Source organism: Vombatus ursinus, unplaced genomic scaffold (assembly GCF_900497805.2).
Source record: "Vombatus ursinus unplaced genomic scaffold, bare-nosed wombat genome assembly UNPS02014165.1, whole genome shotgun sequence".
NCBI classification, from domain to species: domain Eukaryota; kingdom Metazoa; phylum Chordata; class Mammalia; order Diprotodontia; family Vombatidae; genus Vombatus; species Vombatus ursinus.
Window position 1 is genome coordinate 357,018 of NW_020953943.1, and position 19,310 is coordinate 376,327.

Here is a 19,310-nt window from a genome sequence, read left to right on the forward strand (position 1 = left end):
CTGGTCACAGTTCTAAAGCCTTTAGAAGCTCCCTTTACGTATATCATTGTGTAAATTGTCCTGCTCCCTTTACTCTCCACCAAATAGATCATCAATGCCGTCCATGTTTCCTCTGCAACTGCCCAGTGGATCACTTTACAGTAATATTCCATTACATTCATAATTTCCTCACAAGAGAAGAGCCCCTTGGTTTCCATTTTTTTTTATTGCTATGAAAGGAGCTGCTCCAAATATTTTTGTACACATGGTTTCTTTTAATCTTTGATCTCTTTGGCTTCTGCACTGATCCCAACCCATGGTGTGAGAATCCCATGCAGATGGGTAGTGGTATAGGAGTGGGACAGCTGGATCTAGTGGAGATACAGCAAGGAGCTCCTATGCCATGGGGGGTGGACGCCACACAATGCAGAAGGGTGGTCTGGGAGGCACATAATGGTCTGAAGGTCACGGGAACCGTGAGTGAGGAGTGATTGGCGCACCCCATCCAGGAACAATGGCAGATGGGCGCTGACTGTGGCTCCATAACTGCGATGGGTGGGGGTAGGGAGAAGCAGCTGGGGGAGGTAAAAGCGTTTGCCGTGTTGTTCAGGAGGTGGCCAGAGAGGAGAGGGCAAAGTCGACCAACCACGGCTGGGGTCTGGCTGGCGTTTCTACAGAGGCGTTTGGAGAGGAGGGCGCCTTGCCTAGCACCACACATCTCCCTCTTACTCCCAATGTATCTTTTAGGAGGACAGTGGGCGGGCTGTGGTGCGCTCCCGCCCCATTAGACTGGGAGCTCCTTGGGTTTTGCTTTTTTTTCTATCCCCAGGGCCCAGTCCAGTGCTTGGCTCATACAGAGCTTGGCCTTGATTCTTGCAAGCCTCGGGAGGACAGCCCTGGTTCCCAGAACGAACAATGGACAATCCCCAGGAAGTCTCCATTCCGACCCCCCCCTAGAGTTCGGAATGGACTCTCCCTGTCCGCCTAGGACCACGGAGTCTTGGAGGGAGGGAGAGGTGGGCTTCACCCAACAGGACCCTGCCCCTACCCGCCGAACTCTCTAGAACCCCAGTCCAGAATCACGGGGGTATATCTTCCCCCAGAATTAAGAATGGACTTTTCCCATCCACTTAGAACCTCTTGATGGAGCAGCCTGTGTAACCTTGGGAGTAGGGGAGGCATCTTCTCCCTGTCTCCTTCTACCTTGCCCCGAAAATTCAGAACAGACTCTCCTAGAATCTGTTGACGGAGCAGTCCAAGGTTTCTTGGGGTGGGGCAGGGGACACGTCCTTCCCTATATTTCGGCATGGATTCTCCCAGCCTCCCTAGGATCTATTGACGGAGCAGTCCAAGAATTCTGAGGGGGGGACAGGGGACACGTCCTTCCCTATATTTCGGCATGGACTCTCCCAGCCTCCCTAGGATCTATTTACGGAGCAGTCCAAGGACTTTCGGGGGGGGGCCGGGGATACATCCTCCCCTATATTTCGGCATGGACTCTCCCAGCCTCCATAGAATCTATTGACGGAGCACTCCAAGGACTCTTGGGGGAGGGCAGGGGATACATCCTCCCCTACATTTCGGCATGGACTCTCCCACTCCGCTTTCCTAGCAGTTACGTAGAAGTCCTTGGACCCAAGGAAGAAATACTCCCCCCTTAATTCAGAACGTCCAGTCTCAAGTCATTATTTCCTGAGCCCACGGAGGCCACGTTCACGGTCGATACTGGGGAACGTCGCCGAAGACGTCTCACAAACCCACAGCGGTCCTACCACCCTCCCCTGCCCCAGCCTCTTTTCTGCAGCAGGGAATTGCAGACCTCATTCCACCTATCCCAGCTGCTCCGCCTCTTGGCCAATAGCTGATGCCTCCTGGATTTCACCAATCCCCGTTGGTATCGGGGGAGACCTGCGTCATGATTGGTCTGGACTTTTCTTCCCTTCCCCCACCTCCCATTTTCTCCGTACGATTCGCCGGCAATGGCGCAAGTGCATCAGGCTCTTCCAATCGGAGCAAGGATCAGAGAGCAGGGGCGGGGTTTTTGCGCGGAGGTGAACTCCACCCGTCTCCCAGGCAACGCCCCTCCCCTCCCCTTTCCCCTACGTCCTCCCGCTTCCCCGACCTAGTCCTCCGGGCGGAAATGGCGGCCGAGATTGGCCAATGGGAGGCGGGTGGGGCGGAGGCGGCTCTGCGCGACGTAGGCTTGGCCCAATAGGGTCAGAGGGCAGGCGGGGCGATCGCGCGGACGACCAATAGACGCTGTGAGACGCGGGGGCGGGGGCCCAATGAGGGGGCGTCGACGCGGCCCGCCCGCCTGTCTGCCGCGGTCCCTCCCTTTCTCCCTCAGCGCCGAGTAGAGGAGCGTCCGGTGGTCCCGGCTCCCGGCTCCCGGCTCCGGCTCCGCCCCTGTCCCCCAGCGCTCCCGGCCCGGCCCCGGAGCCCTGGGGCCCCCGCCGCCATCATGCCGGCCGTGTCCAAGGGTGACGGCATGCGGGGCCTGGCCGTGTTCATCTCGGACATCCGCAACTGTGAGCGGGGCGGGGGCGGGGCGGGGCGGGGCCTGGGGCGGGGCCATGCCCGGGCCGGTCCCTGCTCCAGAGGCTGCTGAGGCTCCCTAGTGCTGCAGGCGCCCCTCCCCCACCCCTCCCGGGCCTTGGTGGAGTCATCCCACCCTCAGCTGATCAGGCCCGGAGAGGAGACCCCCGCCATCGTCTAGGCTAACCCCCTTATCGTAGGGAGGAGAGTGAGGACTAGCCCAAGGTCACCCGGGTAGAGAGGAGCATTAGAACCCAGTTCCTCCGCCTGCCCGGAGTGGGGGCAGGGCCTGGGGACAGATGGGGGGGGCATGGAGGGAGGGGAAGGAAGGAGGCGGCAGCACCTACTGTGTGCTTGGCTGAAGTAGAGACAGGGCCTGCCCTCGGGGAGCTTACAGTCTAACGGGATAGCTAGGGAGTAGTTAGCGGGGGAGCTCCCTGTAGAAGATGCCGGCCCGAGCTGGAGGCCGGGGGTTGCTGCTCGGGGGAGGCCGAGGGGAGCTTGGGGGGCAGTGGTGACAGGGACACCGGGGTCAGACCTTGGGAGCCGAACATGGGAGGGGGAGACCCCAGGCAGGCAGCTGCTGATGGAGCCCAGGGGCTGAGAGCCTGCCCCAGGGTGGGGCCTATGGAGGCCTTGGCACCATACTGGACATGGGGGGGGGGCATGAGTTCAGTTTTGGACATAGTGAATTTAAGATGTCTACTGGATATCTGGTTCAAGCCTCACAGCAACCCCGGTTGGTAGGTGCTATCATTATTCCCACTTTATTGTTGAATAAACCGAGGCAGGCAATGCCATGGGTCACACAGCTAGTAAAATGTCTGAGGCTGGATTTGAACTCAAGCCTAGTGCTTAGATCTGTGGGTCAGGTGGGGGAATAGAGAGAAGCCAGGGTAAGGAGCCTGGGGGCTTTGAGAGGGAAGGAAGATCAGGAAGGAGAAAAACTGGGAGTACCCACATCAGGACGGATGGAAAACATGGGAGTGTGAGGAGGGAGCCTGCCTTTTGGCTAAAAAAAAAATCTCACTGGAATAGCCCCGTGCAAAGCCGTGTGTAATGTGGGAGCCCGGGACTGGGAAGGGCAGGGTCTGGCCTGCTCACACCCATCCGGAGTCTTGTGTCTCCTCCAGAGGCCAGCCAGGGACCAGGCCCGGGAGCACAGGGGAACCGTCGCTAGGAGCTCCCAGGGAGGCTGGAAGGGCCCCCTCCTACTCTGAGCTGGCCAGATGGAGAGCAGGCTGCCTTGGGGGTGCTGGGGTGCTCAGGGAGAGGGGGGTGCTTTAAAACTTCCAGTCAAACCAACAATCACCAGTGCCAGGCATTGGACGTACAAAGCCTCAGACGCTTACTAACTGTGTGACCCAGGGCATTGCCTGCCTCAGTTTATTCAACAAAGACTAAAGGTTCCTGCCCTCCTGGGGCCCACGTTCACAGAGGTTGTATTCACTATGGACCAGTTTAAAAAAAACCAAACAATGATTTTGGTGTGAGACAGTAATAACAGGGGTAACCAGGATTTGAATGGCACCTCCGAGGGTGGAGTCTGAGGAGGGAAAACCTTTTGGGCCCGAGAAAGAGTCTGGATAAAGGCTTAGAGGGGAGACAGCATGTTGTGCATCGGGGGAAGGGAGGAAGCCTTTATAGAGCTCCTACTGTGTACTGAGGGCATCTAGGTGATGCAGTGGATAGAGCACCAGGCCTGGACTCAGGAAGACCTGAGTTCAAATCTGGCCTCACACACTAGCTTTGTGACCCTGAGCAAGTCACTACACCCAGTTTGCCTCAGTTTCCTCATCTCTAAAATGAGCTGGAGAAGGGAGTGGCAAACCACTCCCGTATCTCTGCCAAGAAGACTCCAGATGGGGTCGTGGAGAATCAGACGTGACTGAAACGACCGAACGACACCACTGTGTGCTAAGTACTCTGCCGAGCGATTTTCAAATGTTATCTTGTTTGATCCTCCCAGCAGCCCTGGGAGGTAGGTGCTCTTGTTATCTCCGTTTGGCAGAAGAGGAAACTGAGGCAGTCAGAGGTGAAGTGACTTGCCCAGAGTCACAGAGCTAGGGTGTGTCTGAGGCTGGATTTGGACTGGGGTCATCCTGACTCCAGGCCTGCTGGGCCAGGATGGCTGGGAAGAGGGGGTGTGCTAGACAGTCCAGGGGCTCGGAGGGGAGGACAGGCTGTGAGGCAGGGACTCTGGCCCCCCGGCCTTGGGCAGGCCCGTGCTGCGGGCCGGGGTTTTCCTTTCTCCTCAGCGAGGAACGCGGGGGATGCCCTCACGCGTCCCTTCCGCTGGGGCGGCACGTCACCCCAGGACGGGGTCCAGGGAGGTCCTGGGGGGAGGGGAAGATTTCAGGCCTGGATCTCCCCCGCTCTCCCCAGGTAAGAGCAAAGAGGCAGAGATTAAGAGGATCAACAAGGAGCTGGCCAACATCCGGTCCAAGTTCAAAGGTGAGCGGGAGGGGCTGGAGCCGCGGGCCAAGGCTGGCTCCCCACCCCCACCCCATCCCCCACGTCCACATGTGGCCCGTCCCCTCCCCCCAGGAGACAAGGCCCTGGATGGCTACAGCAAGAAGAAGTATGTCTGCAAGCTGCTCTTCATCTTCCTCCTGGGCCACGACATCGACTTCGGCCACATGGAGGCTGTGAACCTGCTCAGTTCCAATAAGTACACGGAGAAGCAGATTGTGAGCGGGCCGGCAAGCCGGGGGGAGGGGGGGGGGGCCGGGGGCCGAGGGGGGGCCGGGGGGGGGGGGGGGGGGGGGGAGCGGGGGCCCAGGCCCTGGCTGAGGCGCCCCTCCTCGGGCCCCTTGGCCCAGGGCTACCTGTTCATCTCGGTGCTGGTGAACTCCACGTCGGAGCTTATCCGCCTCATCAACAACGGAGTCAAGAATGACCTGACCAGCCGGAACCCCACCTTCATGTGCCTGGCCCTGCACTGCATCGCTAACGTGGGCAGCCGCGAGATGGGCGAGGCCTTCGCCGCCGACATCCCCCGGATCCTGGTGGCGGGGTGAGTGGGCAGACGAGGGCGGGGGGCCCGACTGGCTGAGGGGGGCGGGCGTGGCGGAACCAGGTGCCTGAGCCCTGTCCCCCCAGGGACAGCATGGACAGCGTCAAGCAGAGCGCCGCCCTGTGCCTGCTGCGCCTGTACAAGGCCTCGCCCGACCTCGTGCCCATGGGAGAGTGGACGGCCCGTGTGGTGCACCTCCTCAATGACCAGCACATGGTGAGGCGCCTGGAGCCCCCGGGGCAGGGGGGATCTCAGGAGTGGGGACCAGGCCTAAGTCCTGACCTGCTCCATCCCCCACAGGGTGTGGTCACTGCTGCCGTCAGCCTCATCACCTGCCTGTGCAAGAAGAACCCTGAGGACTTCAAGACCTGTGTCTCTCTGGCTGTGTCGAGGCTGAGCCGGGTGAGCGGGCGGGCGGGTGGGCTGCACCTTCTCTCTGCCTCTACTTCTCCCTGTGTCTCTCTGGCTGTGTCGAGGCTGAGCTGGGCGGGCGGGCGGGCTGCACCTTCTCTCTGCCTCTACTTCTCCCTGTGTCTGCCTGCCTGCCCCTGCCCCTCCTCCCCTCCCAGTGCTCTGTCTCCCCTGCCTGGGTTTCCTCCTCCTGTTTCACAAGCCCCTGCTCACCGGGGAGGTTTTGTGGCCTGCCCCAGGCCAGCCTAAAGTCAAGGGCTGACCGCCTCAAGACAGCGGACAGCTCAGCTGGCCTGCCGCAGCCCGTTCCAGGCCTTACCATCCAGTCTTGGGTTCTTAGGGTGCAGGTGATAACCCTCTTGTCAAGGTGCTCTGCTGCCCTAAAAATCCTCCGCATACATGAGCGGTGCACGTTGTTGATTGTGGTGGTGTGAGGGATGGAGGCTGGAAAATACGGTCCCAGCAGAGCTGGCGTGCAGGCCCAGCCCACTGTGGGCAGCGTGGGATCTAGAATTGCCAAGCAGTGGGCCATTGCCAAAGAGCAGGGAGGAGACACGCCCAGACCACCGCTGGGCCAAGGGTGGGCGCAGCCACGGGCAAAGGCTGGCTGCTGAACCTTCCCGCTGCGCCCGCACATTCCCCCTCTCCTAGGGACCAGTCTGACACTCCCCTCCCCAGAGGCCCTGCCTCAGTGGGCCCAGCAAGAGTTTGGTTCTGAAAACAGCAGTGTTCAAGTGAGTATTTGAACCCAGGTCGGGGAGGAGCACAGGAAAGCCGGAGGCGTAGCTCCCTCTCCCCCACGGCCTTCTCTCTCTCTCTCTCTCCCCCTCCCTTCCTTCCTTCCTCCCCCTCCCCCTCACTGCCTCTCCCTCCATCTTCCCTTATTGCCATCTCTTCCCCTCCCTCCTCCTCCTTCCTTCCCCCACCTGCCGTCTCTCTCCCCTTTGCTCTCTCCCCCTCCCCCTCTGTCTCTTTCTCCTTTCTCCCTGCCATCTCTTCTCCTCCTCCATCTACCATGTCTCTCTCTTCCTCCCCTTCTCTCCCTCTCCTCCCTTCCCACTCTCGCCCCGCTGCCATCTCATCTCTGTCCTCCCCCTTCCCCCCTGCCCCCCAGATCGTCTCCTCAGCCTCCACAGACCTCCAAGACTACACCTACTACTTTGTCCCTGCCCCGTGGTTGTCTGTGAAGCTGCTTCGTCTACTGCAGTGTTACGCGCCGCCAGGTAGGCCCTGTTCCTGGAAAGCTCTGGAAGGCTCCGGAGCAGCCTGGGCCTCGTCTCGGCCCCACGTTAAGGGCTTCTTCTTTTCCCTGGGCCTGCAGGTGGCCCCGCCGCTGGAGGAGAGGAGGATGGGGATGAAAAGGCTTGGGCAGCCCTCTTGGGGCCTTACCTGCCTTTCGGTTATGAGCGGGGCTTTAGTGGGCTGAGGGGAGTTGGGTCATGGGGTGCAGTCCTTCGAGGCCACGCTCGGGGGGAGAATGAGGGACAGCCAGTGACCCTTCCCTGTCTCCTGCGGGCCCCAGAGGATGCCGCGGTGAAGGGGCGGCTGGTGGAATGTCTGGAAACAGTCCTGAACAAGGCCCAGGAACCCCCCAAGTCAAAGAAGGTGCAGCATTCCAATGCCAAGAACGCCGTCCTCTTCGAGACGATCAGCCTCATAATCCACTATGACAGGTCTGGGGGCTGCCCAGGCTGGGGGCTAGGGAAGGCCCGGCCAGGATGAGCCGTCACCCTCGCCTCTCTCCCTGGCCCCACAGCGAGCCCAACCTCCTGGTGCGGGCCTGCAACCAGCTGGGCCAGTTCCTGCAGCACCGAGAGACCAACCTGCGTTACCTGGCCCTGGAGAGCATGTGCACGCTGGCCAGCTCCGAGTTCTCCCACGAGGCCGTCAAGACCCACATCGACACGGTCATCAACGCCCTCAAGGTACTGCCCCGGCTCTGGCGGCCTGCGCCCCCCCCCCCCGCCTCCCCCCCGGCATTTCCCGCCCCTCGGCCCTCACCGTCTCCCCGTCCGCCCCAGACGGAGCGCGACGTCAGCGTGAGACAGCGGGCGGCCGACCTCCTCTACGCCATGTGTGACCGTAGCAACGCCAAGCAGATCGTGTCGGAGATGTTGCGCTACTTGGAGACAGCCGACTACGCCATCCGGGAGGAGATTGTGAGCTGGCTCCCTGGCCCGGCGGGGACCCCAGGGGCTGGAGGCCAGGGAGGGGGCCGCCTCACCCACGGGGTCCCCGCCTCGTCCTCGCCAGGTGCTGAAGGTGGCCATCCTGGCCGAGAAGTACGCGGTGGATTACAGCTGGTATGTGGACACCATCCTCAACCTGATCCGCATCGCGGGCGACTACGTGAGTGAGGAGGTGTGGTACCGCGTGCTCCAGATCGTCACCAACCGGGACGACGTGCAGGGCTACGCGGCCAAGACTGTCTTTGAGGTCGGGCCCTTCCCCTCTGCCTCCCCCTGTGCCCTTCCCCCCCCCGCATGTCCCCTGCCCTCTGCCCCCAGAGGTCATGCCGTCCTCCCCTCCTTTCCCCAGGCCCTCCAGGCACCCGCCTGCCACGAGAACATGGTGAAGGTTGGCGGCTACATCCTCGGAGAGTTCGGGAACCTCATCGCTGGGGACCCGCGCTCCAGGTGAGGGCTGCCGGGCCCTCGGGTGGGGCAGGGTGGAAGGGCGCGAGCTCGAGGACCGGCGGTGCCAGCGGCCTCTCGCCCTGTGCCCACAGCCCCCCGGTGCAGTTCTCGCTGCTGCATTCCAAGTTCCACCTGTGCAGCGTGGCCACGAGGGCGCTGCTGCTGTCCACCTACATCAAGTTCATCAACCTGTTCCCCGAGACCAAGGCCACCATCCAGGCGGTGCTGCGGGCCGGCTCCCAGCTGCGCAATGCCGACGTGGAGCTGCAGCAGCGCGCCGTCGAGTACCTCACCCTCAGCTCCATCGCCAGCACCGACGTCCTGGTCAGCCTCTGTCCTCGGCTGCCAGATGAGGGGGCGGCGCTGGGGTTGGGGGGTTTGGCCCCGGTGGCAGTGCTGGGGGTGGACTGAGGTTGGGCCCAGCCTGGGACCCCCATCCAGCCTACCCGGGCGTGACGCTCCTCTCTGCCACCTCCCCCCCCCAGGCCACGGTACTGGAAGAGATGCCTCCTTTCCCGGAGAGGGAGTCATCCATCCTCGCCAAGCTCAAGCGGAAGAAGGGCCCCGGGGCGGCCAGCACCCTGGACGACGGGCGCAGGGAGCCGGGGCCTGGGGGCGACGTGAACGGGGGTGTGGAGCCAGCCCCCAGTGCTGGGGTAGGAGCCGGCCGGGAGGGAGGGGAGGTGGGCGGGCCGCCCCGGGCCCCCAGCCGTGCTGCATGGGCGCCTTCTCTTTGCAGTCTACACCCTCGCCCTCCGCTGACCTCCTGGGGCTGCGGGCGGCCCCTCCCCCTGCAGCCCCCCCAGCGCCCCCCAGCGCGGGCAGCCTCCTGGTGGATGTGTTCTCTGACAGCCTGGGGCCCAGCCCCGAGGAGGCCTTCCTCAGGTACTTGGGGCAGCAGCCGCCCCAGCCCTCCACCTCCTCCTCCTCCGGGGCCTCCCACGCAGCCCCTCGCCGGGGGGGCCGCCCCTCGCCGGGCACCCTTTCTGTCGTCTGAGTCCTAGGCCCCTCCTCTCTGGCTCCCTCTGTCCTTCCCTCCCGGCGTCGTCAGTCAGTCCTGTGCTCAGCCTGCTCTCCTCTCTCTGCCTCGCTGCCTCCCTGGGATTGGCTGCCTGCCCTGTCCTTCTCCCGTGTCTGTCCTGGGATTGGACGGCCCAGTGAGCTGGAGCCCCCGGCCCCTGAGAGCCCTAGGGCCTTATTGGCCGACCAGGCTCCAGCTGCTGAGTAAGGGGGAGGGGGCCGGAGACCCGGGGGCCTGCGGGGTGGGCACGAGGAAGGGGCCGGGAGGGCCCGGGGTGCCCGGGGTGCCCGGGGTGCCGGGGGCGGAGGGGGAGGCCCTGGGAGGAGGGGAGCCCAGCGTGCTTTGTTTTTGTCTTCTCTTCTTCTTCTTCCCCGCCCCCCGCCTCATCTTTTCCCTTTCCTCCCAGCCCGGCTGCTGAGGACCCCGGCATCCCCATCCCCGAGGCTGACGGACTTCTGAACAAGTGAGTGCTGGGGGCCGTGGGGAGGCAGGGCTTGGGCCCAGAGCGAGGCCGGCCCTCGCTCAGGCCGGCCCTGTGCGTCCGCAGGTTTGTGTGCAAGAACAACGGGGTCCTCTTCGAGAACGCTTTGCTGCAGATCGGGGTTAAGTCCGAGTTCCGGCAGAACCTGGGTGTGTGAGCCTGGCAGTGGGAGGGCATGTGGGAGGGGGTGGTCAGGGAGGGCAGCAGTGCCCCCGAGCCGGGCTCAGAGGCCCCTTCTCTTCCCAGGCCGCATGTACCTCTTCTATGGAAACAAGACCTCGGTGCAGTTCCAGAACTTCTGTGCCACTGTTACTCACCCTGGGGACCTTCAGACTCATATCCTTCTCAAGATGGCAGCCCCGATTCCAGGCTCCCCACCTGTCCCCATCCCCTCCCCTGCCCTGCCGTGTGACATCAGCTCAGCGCCCCCCCCCCACTAGTCCCTGCTGCCTGCTCAGGTTTCCTTCCTTAACGCGTCTGGGGTGCACAGCTGGTGGTGCAGACCAAGCAGGTGCCAGGGCAGGTGGATGGGGGTGCACAGGTGCAGCAGGTCCTCAACATCGAGTGTCTGAGGGACTTCCTCATGCCCCCCTTGCTGACTGTGCGTTTCAGGTGAGGGGCTGGGGCCGTACTGGGGACAGGGCCGGGCGTGGTGCGCAGGCAGAGCCGGAGTGCACAGCCTGGGCCCCCCCTGCCTTCCTCCTGTGCAGGTACGGGGGCACTCCTCAAGCCTTCACTCTCAAGCTCCCGGTGACCATCAACAAGTTTTTTCAGCCCACTGAGATGGCTGCCCAGGATTTCTTCCAGCGCTGGAAGCAGCTGAGCCTGTGAGGGGCAGCTGAGGGTCTGGGGTGGGGATGGGGGGGGGGGGGGGAAGTGGGTACACGTGTGTAGTCTGGAGGCCAGCCCCACCTGGGGCTCAGCCTGGCTTCTGTCCCTCTCGTCATTTTCAGCCCCCAGCAGGAGGCCCAGAAAATCTTCCAAGCCAATCACCCTATGGATTCAGAGGTGACCAAGGCCAAGGTGAGCAAGCAGGGCCCCTCGGGGTCAGGGGTCAGGAGTCGGGCCTGGGGCCTAGGAGCCATCCTGCATTTGCTTTCTTTGCATTCGCAGCTCTTGGGCTTTGGCTCAGCCCTGCTGGACAACGTGGATCCAAACCCGGAGAACTATGTGGGGGCTGGGATCGTGCAGACCAAGGCCCTGCAGGTGGGCTGCCTGCTGCGGCTGGAACCCAACGCCCAGGCCCAGGTGAGAGAGTGCGCCCCTCCTCACCCGACCTGTTGGGGGGGGGGCTCCCAGTCCTGCACCTCATCCCCCTCCCCGACCCCTGCTCCTTGTCTCCTGGCCCAGATGTACCGCCTGACTCTGCGGACCAGCAAGGAGAGCGTATCTCGTCACCTGTGTGAGCTGTTGGCCGAGCAGTTCTGACCTGGGACCGGGGAAGGGATGGGAGGTGGGGCCGGTGTGGCGATGGGCTCAGCTCCCTGGGAGTCTGGGCCAGGGGCTCCAAAGCTCTGGGGACCAGGTGGCCTCCAGGTGGCAGAGCCCGGCCTCCTGGCCAAGGCCTTCCCCGTGCCCTTTTGTATCTATTTTTGGATCTGCTGCTGTTTACAGTGTCGGGGCCCCCTTCCCTAAAGCACAGAGGGGAGGGGGCTCGGGCTGTCCCCTCCTCTGCCCTGCCCCTAGCCCACTGTGTATTAATGCGAGTGAATAAAGAGATGCGACGCTGGGGCAGTGGCAGGTCTGGGCCCTTTATTGGGGTTTAGAGGAGTGGCGTAAGAGCGTGCAGAGTCCGAGTGGCCAGACCCCGCAGGGCGTATGTTGGGCTCCGGGCACTCACCAGCAGCAGGAGGCGGCGGGGCCCTGCCTGCACTGCCACCAGCCTGAGCCCAGCCCCGGGATCCTGTCGGCCCTGTGGCCCTTCCGCAGCTGCCCCACACACCACGTAGCAGGCCCGTGGAACCCCCGTGGGGCACCCTGGCTCCTCGGCCTTTTCCTCTGAGGAGAAAAGGGAAAAAGCTGGCTAGAGATCTGGGGCTCCCCCCTCCTGTGCCCTCCCTGCGAAGCCTTGGGCATGACTGACCTGGGGGGAAGTGGGTGGCAGTGACCAGCACGTAGAAGGAGCGGAGGAGGCGCCGGCGGGCACTGGGAGAAGGACCTAGTGGGGAGAAGGCAGGACCTCGAAACTGCCTCCTGCCCCACTCCTGCCCCCTGTCGCCTCCCACCCTATGCTTGGTCACCCCGTGGCTCACCTTCCTCTCCACCAAGGTCCACTGTGAAGAGGCCACGTCTCTGTTCCAGGTGCAGGAGAAGGAGCCTGGGGGGGGGACCCTATTACCTCATGGTCCTGGGGCATGGGCTTTAGCCATCCAGGTCCTGGCTCCCCTTTCACTTACCCCAGAATGTCAGGGTGCAGGGGGAAGCCTGCAGGAATGCCCCGGGGTGTGAGGGCCAGGCAGGCCCTCAGTGGCTCCAGCAGGGGCTGCCACCAGCGTTCCAGGACCTGGGGTGGAATGAGGGAGAGAGGCCAGGGTCGAGGCCTGCGCCACACTGTCCTGGGATCATTAGGTGCCTGCAGGCCAGTGGCTCACCTGAGGCTCCACCTGGCTCAGGGGCGGCTGAGGCCCACAGAGCACACACAGCTCCAGGCCGGGCAGTAGCGTCAGCGTCAGTAGCCGGTGAGGCACCTAGCAAAGGGGCAGCTTAGGGGATGAGGGGAGAAGCCCCCCAGGCCCTTTCCCTAGGCCCACCCAGCTACTCACTCACCATGGGGCTCCCGTGGGGCAGATAAACAGGGTAATCACGAGCGGCCTGGAACGGGAGGGTGCCCACAAGCCAGGGCAGCAACACTGCCTCTGGTGCCCCGAGGCGCCACCAACCTTCCGTCCCCACTACCACCCGGCCGCCTGCCACCAGGCTGGCGAAGACGCTGCCCATCTCCTCGGCGAAGCCTGCCAGGGCCTCCTGAAGGAGAAAGGCCGGTATCAGCGGGGTCCAGCCCTCCCCTCCCTCCCTCTTTCTCCCTGTCATCCCCCACCTGCAGCAGCGGCCCATGTGTGGGGATGATGCAGTCCACGCACTGGGTCAGGTCCCCGGCCAGCTCTGTGTCCACCAGGAGGCTGTCGATGAGGCCATAGGTGGCCTGGGGAGAGAAGGACCAGGCGGAGCCTGGGGTGCCAGCCCCCTGCCCGATCCCGGCCCCGCTGCAGCCCCAGCCCCCACCCCGCTCACCCTCAGGTCCTTCTTCAGCCTTTCCACGTTACGGATTTTGGTCAACTCTTCAAGGCCAACCAGGAGGACCTAGGGACAGATATTGTGGGGGCCTGGACACCCAGGCCGTGGGACAGGGGCAGGGCGGGAGGGGAGGGGTCCGCACCCGCTGTTCATCTCACCATGGCCCCAAACACCAGCTCCAGCAAGCGCTCCAGTCTGAGCTCCGCACACCCCAGCTCCGAAGACAGCACGATGAGGGTGATGCTGGAAGAGGGAAGGGTCAGGCGGGGGTCGGGACCCTGCAACCCCAAAATGCAGCCCCTGCCTTGGTGCCGGTGTTTGTTACAAACGGGGAAACTGAGGCGCGCTGGGCGGGCGCCGGCCACCAGCCAGCCCACCCGGGGGCAGCCGACCCCATCCATTCCCCCAACACGGGGTTCCTGGCCCGGCCCACCTGTCGTGGAAAGTCTTCCAGACCACGGCCGAGTCCTCGGTGCGCGCGGAGCGCAGCGTCACGTCCAGGTTCTGGCCGAACATGTGCACGCCATTGAGGGAGCCGATGATGGAAAAGGGCAGCTGGAAGGGGGTATGCGGGTCAGGACGGGAACCGAGTGCCTGTGGAAACTACAGCTCCCGGCAGCCGCTGCGCTCGCCGGGCCTGGGGTCGCCGGCGCCAGGCGCAGAGCCTGCCGGGAGCTGTAGTTCTCTCTCCCTCCCCCACGCCTTCCCGCTGCCGCCAGGGGCCGCACCTGCTGCCGGGAGGGGGCACCTCCGCGGCTGCTGCGGCTGAATAGAGGGACTCCGCTGGAGGCGGCGAGGCAGAGCAAGTGCACGGCGCCCGCGGCGCTCTCCTCCGCCATGCCGGCCTCTCGAGGCGGCCGAGGGGTCCCGTGGGGACCGGCCACGCGCGCTGCAGCCCACGGGGACAGCGTTGTCTACTTCGCTCCGGAGAGCGGCCCCGCTTCCGCCGAGTGGCCGGAAGTGCGTGCGCCCCTATCAAAGATGGCGGCGATTCGGTCCCGTTGACTTCCGCCCGCCACACGTGTGTGCCCCCCGCGGTGGTCTCGGGACGATGGTGCCCTCTTCGTTTCACACGCAGCTCCGCTTCCGCCCACAGGCAGGAAGTGCGCGCGCCCCAAAGAAAGATGGCGGCGGCCGGCGTTCGTAGGGCCGGGCGCCCTGCTGCCCCGACAAGCTCCGGAGTCACTTACTCTGCTGGCAGCTGAGCTCCCTCCCTCGTTGTCCTGTGATTCTTGGGCGCTCCTTACCTCCCTGACCCCTGGCCGCTAATTCCTGACCTCACCGGGTCAAGTCGTGGTGCTGGTTCAGAGATGGCGACGGCTGAAGGGGTTGCCTGGCAACCACCCTCGTTTTCGCTGCGCCGGTGACGTCACCGGCGCCCAGGACGGCTCCTGGGCTCATTCCTGCGGGCAGCGCCGGGCCCGGCGGGGGGCGCCGTCCCTGGCGGGGGGGCCCCGGGCTCCCTATTGTCCCCGTTTACACGTTTTAAAAACAGAAATGGGTGCTGTACTTTGTCGGAAGCTTTTTCTGCATCGATTGATGTCATCAGATGATTTGTGTTGGTTTTCTTATTAATATGGTTAAGTTAATAGTTTTCCTAATATTAAAGCTACCCTGAATTCCCCATTATAATGCCAACCTGGTCATAATGTATGTAATCTTTGTCACATGTCATCCGCATTCATACCATCTGTACCACTGCGGTTTAAACTTTTGATTAAATGAATGAACGATAGAGCATTTTATTAAGCCCTGCGACCAAAGCAGGGCACTACAGATATAAAAAGTAAGACCCTCTCTGCTCTCCAGGAGCTCACAGCCTAATGATGAGAAGCCAATACACGGAAGCTCCCCGCCCCCACCCCCAGTCAGATGGAAAGTGCCGGTGGTGCTTAGGATGCGTTTGCAAAGCTGAGGGTAATGCCTCTTTTTTAAATGTAATGTGCGTTGATAAAATCAAGTCTAAAATCATATTTTCTGATTTGACTGCGTACCAAGGGCTTTATCGGCAAGACCTTCCTATTCTTGGTTGAGATCGAAGCCCAGAGTCCCCTGTGAGATCCCTCTCCTGGAATCCTGGGTCGTCCAGAGCTACTCCTCCTTTGCCCTTCGGTCACTGAGTTCAGGCAATGGCTCTGGGTGTAACATGCTATAATCCCTGATTTTGGACTTAAGACCTGCCTGTTTCACAGCACTCCCCCCTCCTCCCCCCCCCCCCAAAGCCCCAAATGAACCACACTCCTGAATCTTAAAAGTCTGAGGGGTCCAGAGCTTTGGGGGAAGGATGCCTACCTCTGAATGGCTCCTCTGGCCCACGGTGGTAGTAGGGAATCTACTTTTCTCTGTTTTCTCTCGGCCAAGAATCTAATGGCAAAGGGAACCTGCCTTCAGCTGAGGCTAGGCCAAGAGCCACTACCTCAGGAGGGGGTTTTATCCAGCCTACGGTCACATATCAGATGTCTTCCCAGGGCAGCTAAGCTGGCTCCTGGCCCGGGCCCATTACCCCAGAATGTGAGACTTCTCCTTGTTTCCGTCCTGCTGGAGCAGAGGCCCCTGGGTCCAGGGGAAGCCTGTGGCCTTCCAGGGTTATTCAGGAGTACATCACCTGAAGTCACTTCCCTTTACTTTGTATGGCTCTACCCTCTTCCTCAAGAAAGTTTTCTTATTCCCCACCTAGGTGTCACAGGGGCAAAAATGCTGAGTTAGGAGTCAGGAAGACCCGAGTTCAAATCTAGCCTCAGGTACTTCCTAGCTGTGTGACCGACCCTAGGCAAGTCACTTAGTTTTTGGCTGCCTCAGTTTCTTTAACTATAACACGAAAATAATAACAACACCTTTCTCCCGAGTTTTTTGTGAGGATCAAAAGAAATTATATTTGTAAAGTGCTTAGCACAGTGCCTAGCATACAGTAGGCACTTAATGCTTGTTTCCACCCCTCCCGCCTTCATATTTTCTCTAGCAGATTGCCTTCACTACCAACCTCTGTATCTCTAACCTTCAGTCTCTTCCTATCTACTGGTTTCTTCTCTGATGCCCATAAATACTCCAAAGTTTTTCCCTCAAACTATTTAATTGAATGAACATTTATTAAGTACCTACTACCTGTCAGGCACTGTGCTAAGCTGCATATGGGATAAATTGGAAACAACAGAGGAAAGGCACTGGAATTAAGAGGTATCGGGGAAGGGTAGAAGGTGAGATTTTAGTTGGGATTTAAAGGAAGCCAGGGAGGTCAGTGGTCCACAGAACAGCCAGGAGGCTGGTGTCACTTTATTGAAGAGCATGAATTGTGGAGTGAGATGGAAGGGGACTGGAAAGACAGGAGGGGGCTGGGCTCTGAAGGATTTTCAATGCCAGAGCATTACGTATTTGCTCATGGAGGTAACAGGCAGGGAGGGGAAAGGGGGGAGTTGACATTGTTAGACCTGAGCTTTAGGGTAATCACTTTGGTGGCTGAATGGAGAATGGATTGGAGTGGGGATGGACTGCAGGCAGGCAGATGCACCTGCGGGCATGAGGTGAAGACGGTCCGCACCAGGGTAGGGGCCAAGCCAGAGGAAAGAAGGGGGCGTATTAGAGATGCTGCAGAGGTGAAATCGAACAGCCTTGGCGATAGCTTAGGGGGCGGGGTGAGAGAGGAGGAGTCCAGGATGCCTCCTAGGTTGTGAGCCTGAGGGACTTCTAGGATGGCGGCGCCCTCTATAGTCATAGGCGTTGCAGGTGAACGGTGAAATGACAGCTTCCCGAGCATTCCGAGTAAGCAATGCATGGCGATTTCCCAAAAAATCGAGACCAATAGCCTTCTTCAGCTTTGGCACTGGGCCCCGAAAACCAGGAGGAGGCAGATTTGTATACATTAAAAACAATCAAATAAAGACTAATTAATTAAACTGAAACCACTAACCAGGATACATTAGGTCATCTAATTTCTAACTGGATGAAAGATAGGGACTTTCCAAGTTGGGAAGGGGAGAGTAAATAGGCAAAATTCTCTGAAATCAGAAAAAGAGATGTCCCTCTCCCCCCCCCATGTCTCTATACAATCAAAGAAACATGAAAACAATAACTGATTGATCAGTATGGGGTTAGTTTTTAGATAAGACATAGGGGTCGCTTGAGATGTACAATTGTGAGAAAATTCCTTGCATTGATCTTTGGATCTGACCAGGTTTCTGATCGGCATAACCTACAGCCTTGGCTAAGGGTGTCTAAGCACTACGGACAGGTGGTCCAGTTTCCTAGCCATGCAGGGCTGGATTCAAACAATACAATGAGGTTTTCTCTCAATTCCTGCAATTGAGTTAAGTTTTCTTACAAGATAGAAACTGCACTAGATCCATAATTGGATATAAAAGGAATTGAGCTAGCTCCAGAACTGAGTCACAAGATGAAGTGAGAGTGATACCCTAATCCTATCACAGGGTAGGTAGGAGTGGGGAGGTTTTAGGGGGAAAGATATCTACTGGATCTCCAGTTCTAAATGTTTGAAAGGCAGTTGGAGATGTGAGATTGGAAGTCAGTGAAGATATTGGGGCAAAAAAGGTAGATCTGAAAATCAGCAGCATGAAGACGGGAGCTGATGAGATCACCAAGGGAAGTGGTATAGAGGGAAAGGAGAAGAGGCCCCAGGACAGAATCCCAAGGGACACCCATGGTTAGAGAGCATGATCTGGAAGAGGATCCAACCAAAGAGACAGAGAAGGAGGAGTCAAATAGGTAAGGGGAAAACCAGCAGGGAGTGGTGTCCTGAAAACCTAGAGAGAAGAGAGTGTTATGGAGGAGTGACTAACAGTGTCCAAAGCTGCAGAGGGTGATGTCAATGAGGACTGAGAAAAGGCCATTTGATTTGGCAGCTAAGAGATCATAGGTAACTTTGGAGAGAGCAGTCTTGTGGAATGATGAGGTCAGAAGCCAGACCGAAAGCGGCTAAGAAGGGGTTGTGAGCCTTTTCAGGGAGTTTAGCTACAAAGTGTTGAAAAGATAAAGGATGAGACTTATCAGGGATGCATTGAGTAAGGGTTTTTTTTTTTTCCAGGAGAAGAGGGACATTGGTGTATGTATAGGCGGTAGGAAACGAGCCAGTAAAGAGACATTGACAATAAGTGAAGAGGGGGATGATTGTGGGGACAATCTGTTGGAGGAGACGGGATGGAATGGGATTACTTGAAAAAGAAGAGGGGTTAGCCTTGATAAGGAGCAAGGCCACTTCACCATGTGAGACTGGGAGGAAGGAGGAGAGAGGGGCAGAAGACACCTGAGTGATAGGAGATAAGGAAGAAGGGAGAAGAGGGAGCTCATGGTGAATGGCCTCACTTGTGTAGACAAAAAGATGACAAATGGTTCCAGATGTAAGGCTGACGCATAAGAGGACAAGACATTCAAGAGAGGACAGGGTAGAGTTAAATTGGTTCGTCAACAAGTCAAGACGGGGAGGAAATGAGAGAATGGCGAGGGCGGAGGAAGATGGCCTAGCAGAGACCTGGAGGGCCAAGAGATCCGAGGTCACAGTAAGGATGAAGAGTAAGGTTATGGAAAAGGCAGAGGGAGAGGTGAAAAGCCAATAGATTATGGTCAGATAAAAAGGATTTTGGAATTCTTGCATACTGAAGTGATACATTTGTGGATGATAGCAAGTTCAAGGCATAGCCATCTTTGTGTGTGGCTGAGGTGGGGTGGACTAGCTCATGGCAGGGGAATAAGTTGAGGAAGTACTCTAGGTATCCTTGAAATGCCCTCAATAGATGCCATCCTTCTTGCTAGCCATCGTCCCAAATCTTTTTTGTCCTTTTCATCTAAACTTCTTGAAAAAGCTGTCTATACCCAATACTTCCCTTTCTTCTCCTTTCACTCTGTTCTATACTTTCTGTAACCTAGCTTTCAGCCTCTTCAATCAATTAATATGGGTCTCTCCAAATTTACCAATGATCTCTTCATGAATTAATATCATGGCCTTCCCTCAGTCCTCAACCTTTGTGACCTCTTTCCTGGACCCTCTTC

At 59.7% G+C, this 19,310-nt stretch overlaps 2 protein-coding genes across 3 annotated transcripts; one reads left to right on the plus strand and one right to left on the minus strand.

Annotated features, from left to right (window-relative positions):
* The first annotated feature begins 2,402 nt into the window (after positions 1 to 2,402).
* Positions 2,403 to 11,819, plus strand: AP2A1 (adaptor related protein complex 2 subunit alpha 1). The gene is made up of 23 exons (XM_027859285.1): positions 2,403 to 2,507; positions 4,900 to 4,968; positions 5,062 to 5,204; positions 5,337 to 5,530; positions 5,617 to 5,746; positions 5,831 to 5,932; positions 7,056 to 7,164; positions 7,464 to 7,614; positions 7,698 to 7,866; positions 7,963 to 8,100; positions 8,195 to 8,377; positions 8,480 to 8,577; positions 8,670 to 8,901; positions 9,063 to 9,233; positions 9,317 to 9,462; positions 10,005 to 10,061; positions 10,146 to 10,228; positions 10,326 to 10,415; positions 10,568 to 10,691; positions 10,790 to 10,906; positions 11,033 to 11,102; positions 11,193 to 11,327; positions 11,430 to 11,819. The coding sequence occupies exons 1-23, from the start codon at positions 2,441 to 2,443 to the stop codon at positions 11,505 to 11,507; spliced, it is 2,856 nt and encodes a 951-aa protein (XP_027715086.1). The 5' UTR covers positions 2,403 to 2,440; the 3' UTR covers positions 11,508 to 11,819.
* On the minus strand, positions 11,812 to 14,383 carry FUZ (fuzzy planar cell polarity protein). 2 transcript variants are annotated; one of them, XM_027859286.1, is made up of 11 exons: positions 14,042 to 14,382; positions 13,747 to 13,868; positions 13,472 to 13,556; positions 13,311 to 13,379; positions 13,117 to 13,221; positions 12,846 to 13,043; positions 12,671 to 12,766; positions 12,476 to 12,582; positions 12,332 to 12,396; positions 12,163 to 12,237; positions 11,812 to 12,077 (listed from the first exon to the last, which is right to left on the minus strand). In XM_027859286.1, the coding sequence occupies exons 1-11, from the start codon at positions 14,150 to 14,152 to the stop codon at positions 11,842 to 11,844; spliced, it is 1,269 nt and encodes a 422-aa protein (XP_027715087.1). In that variant the 5' UTR covers positions 14,153 to 14,382; the 3' UTR covers positions 11,812 to 11,841. The 2 variants fall into 2 exon arrangements, with proteins under 2 accessions (XP_027715087.1, XP_027715088.1); XM_027859287.1 differs by lacking the exon at positions 13,117 to 13,221 and having other exon boundaries at positions 14,042 to 14,383.
* Between the last annotated feature and the right edge of the window lie 4,927 nt (positions 14,384 to 19,310).

What these genes read in the sequence shown, in the direction of transcription:
- AP2A1 (XM_027859285.1), top strand. Translation starts at nt 2,441, where the DNA reads ATGCCGGCCGTGTCCAAGGGTGACGGCATGCGGGGCCTGGCCGTGTTC. An exon ending in CCCCGGATCCTGGTGGCGGG is followed by an intron (nt 5,531 to 5,616) that starts GTGAGTGGGCAG and finishes CTGTCCCCCCAG; the next exon opens with GGACAGCATGGACAGCGTCA. An exon ending in GCAGTGTTACGCGCCGCCAG is followed by an intron (nt 7,165 to 7,463) that starts GTAGGCCCTGTT and finishes TGCGGGCCCCAG; the next exon opens with AGGATGCCGCGGTGAAGGGG.
- FUZ (XM_027859286.1), bottom strand. Translation starts at nt 14,152, where the DNA reads ATGGCGGAGGAGAGCGCCGCGGGCGCCGTGCACTTGCTCTGCCTCGCC. An exon ending in GTGCCCCCTCCCGGCAGCAG is followed by an intron (nt 13,869 to 14,041) that starts GTGCGGCCCCTG and finishes ACCCCCTTCCAG; the next exon opens with CTGCCCTTTTCCATCATCGG. An exon ending in TGAGCCAGGTGGAGCCTCAG is followed by an intron (nt 12,583 to 12,670) that starts GTGAGCCACTGG and finishes ATTCCACCCCAG; the next exon opens with GTCCTGGAACGCTGGTGGCA.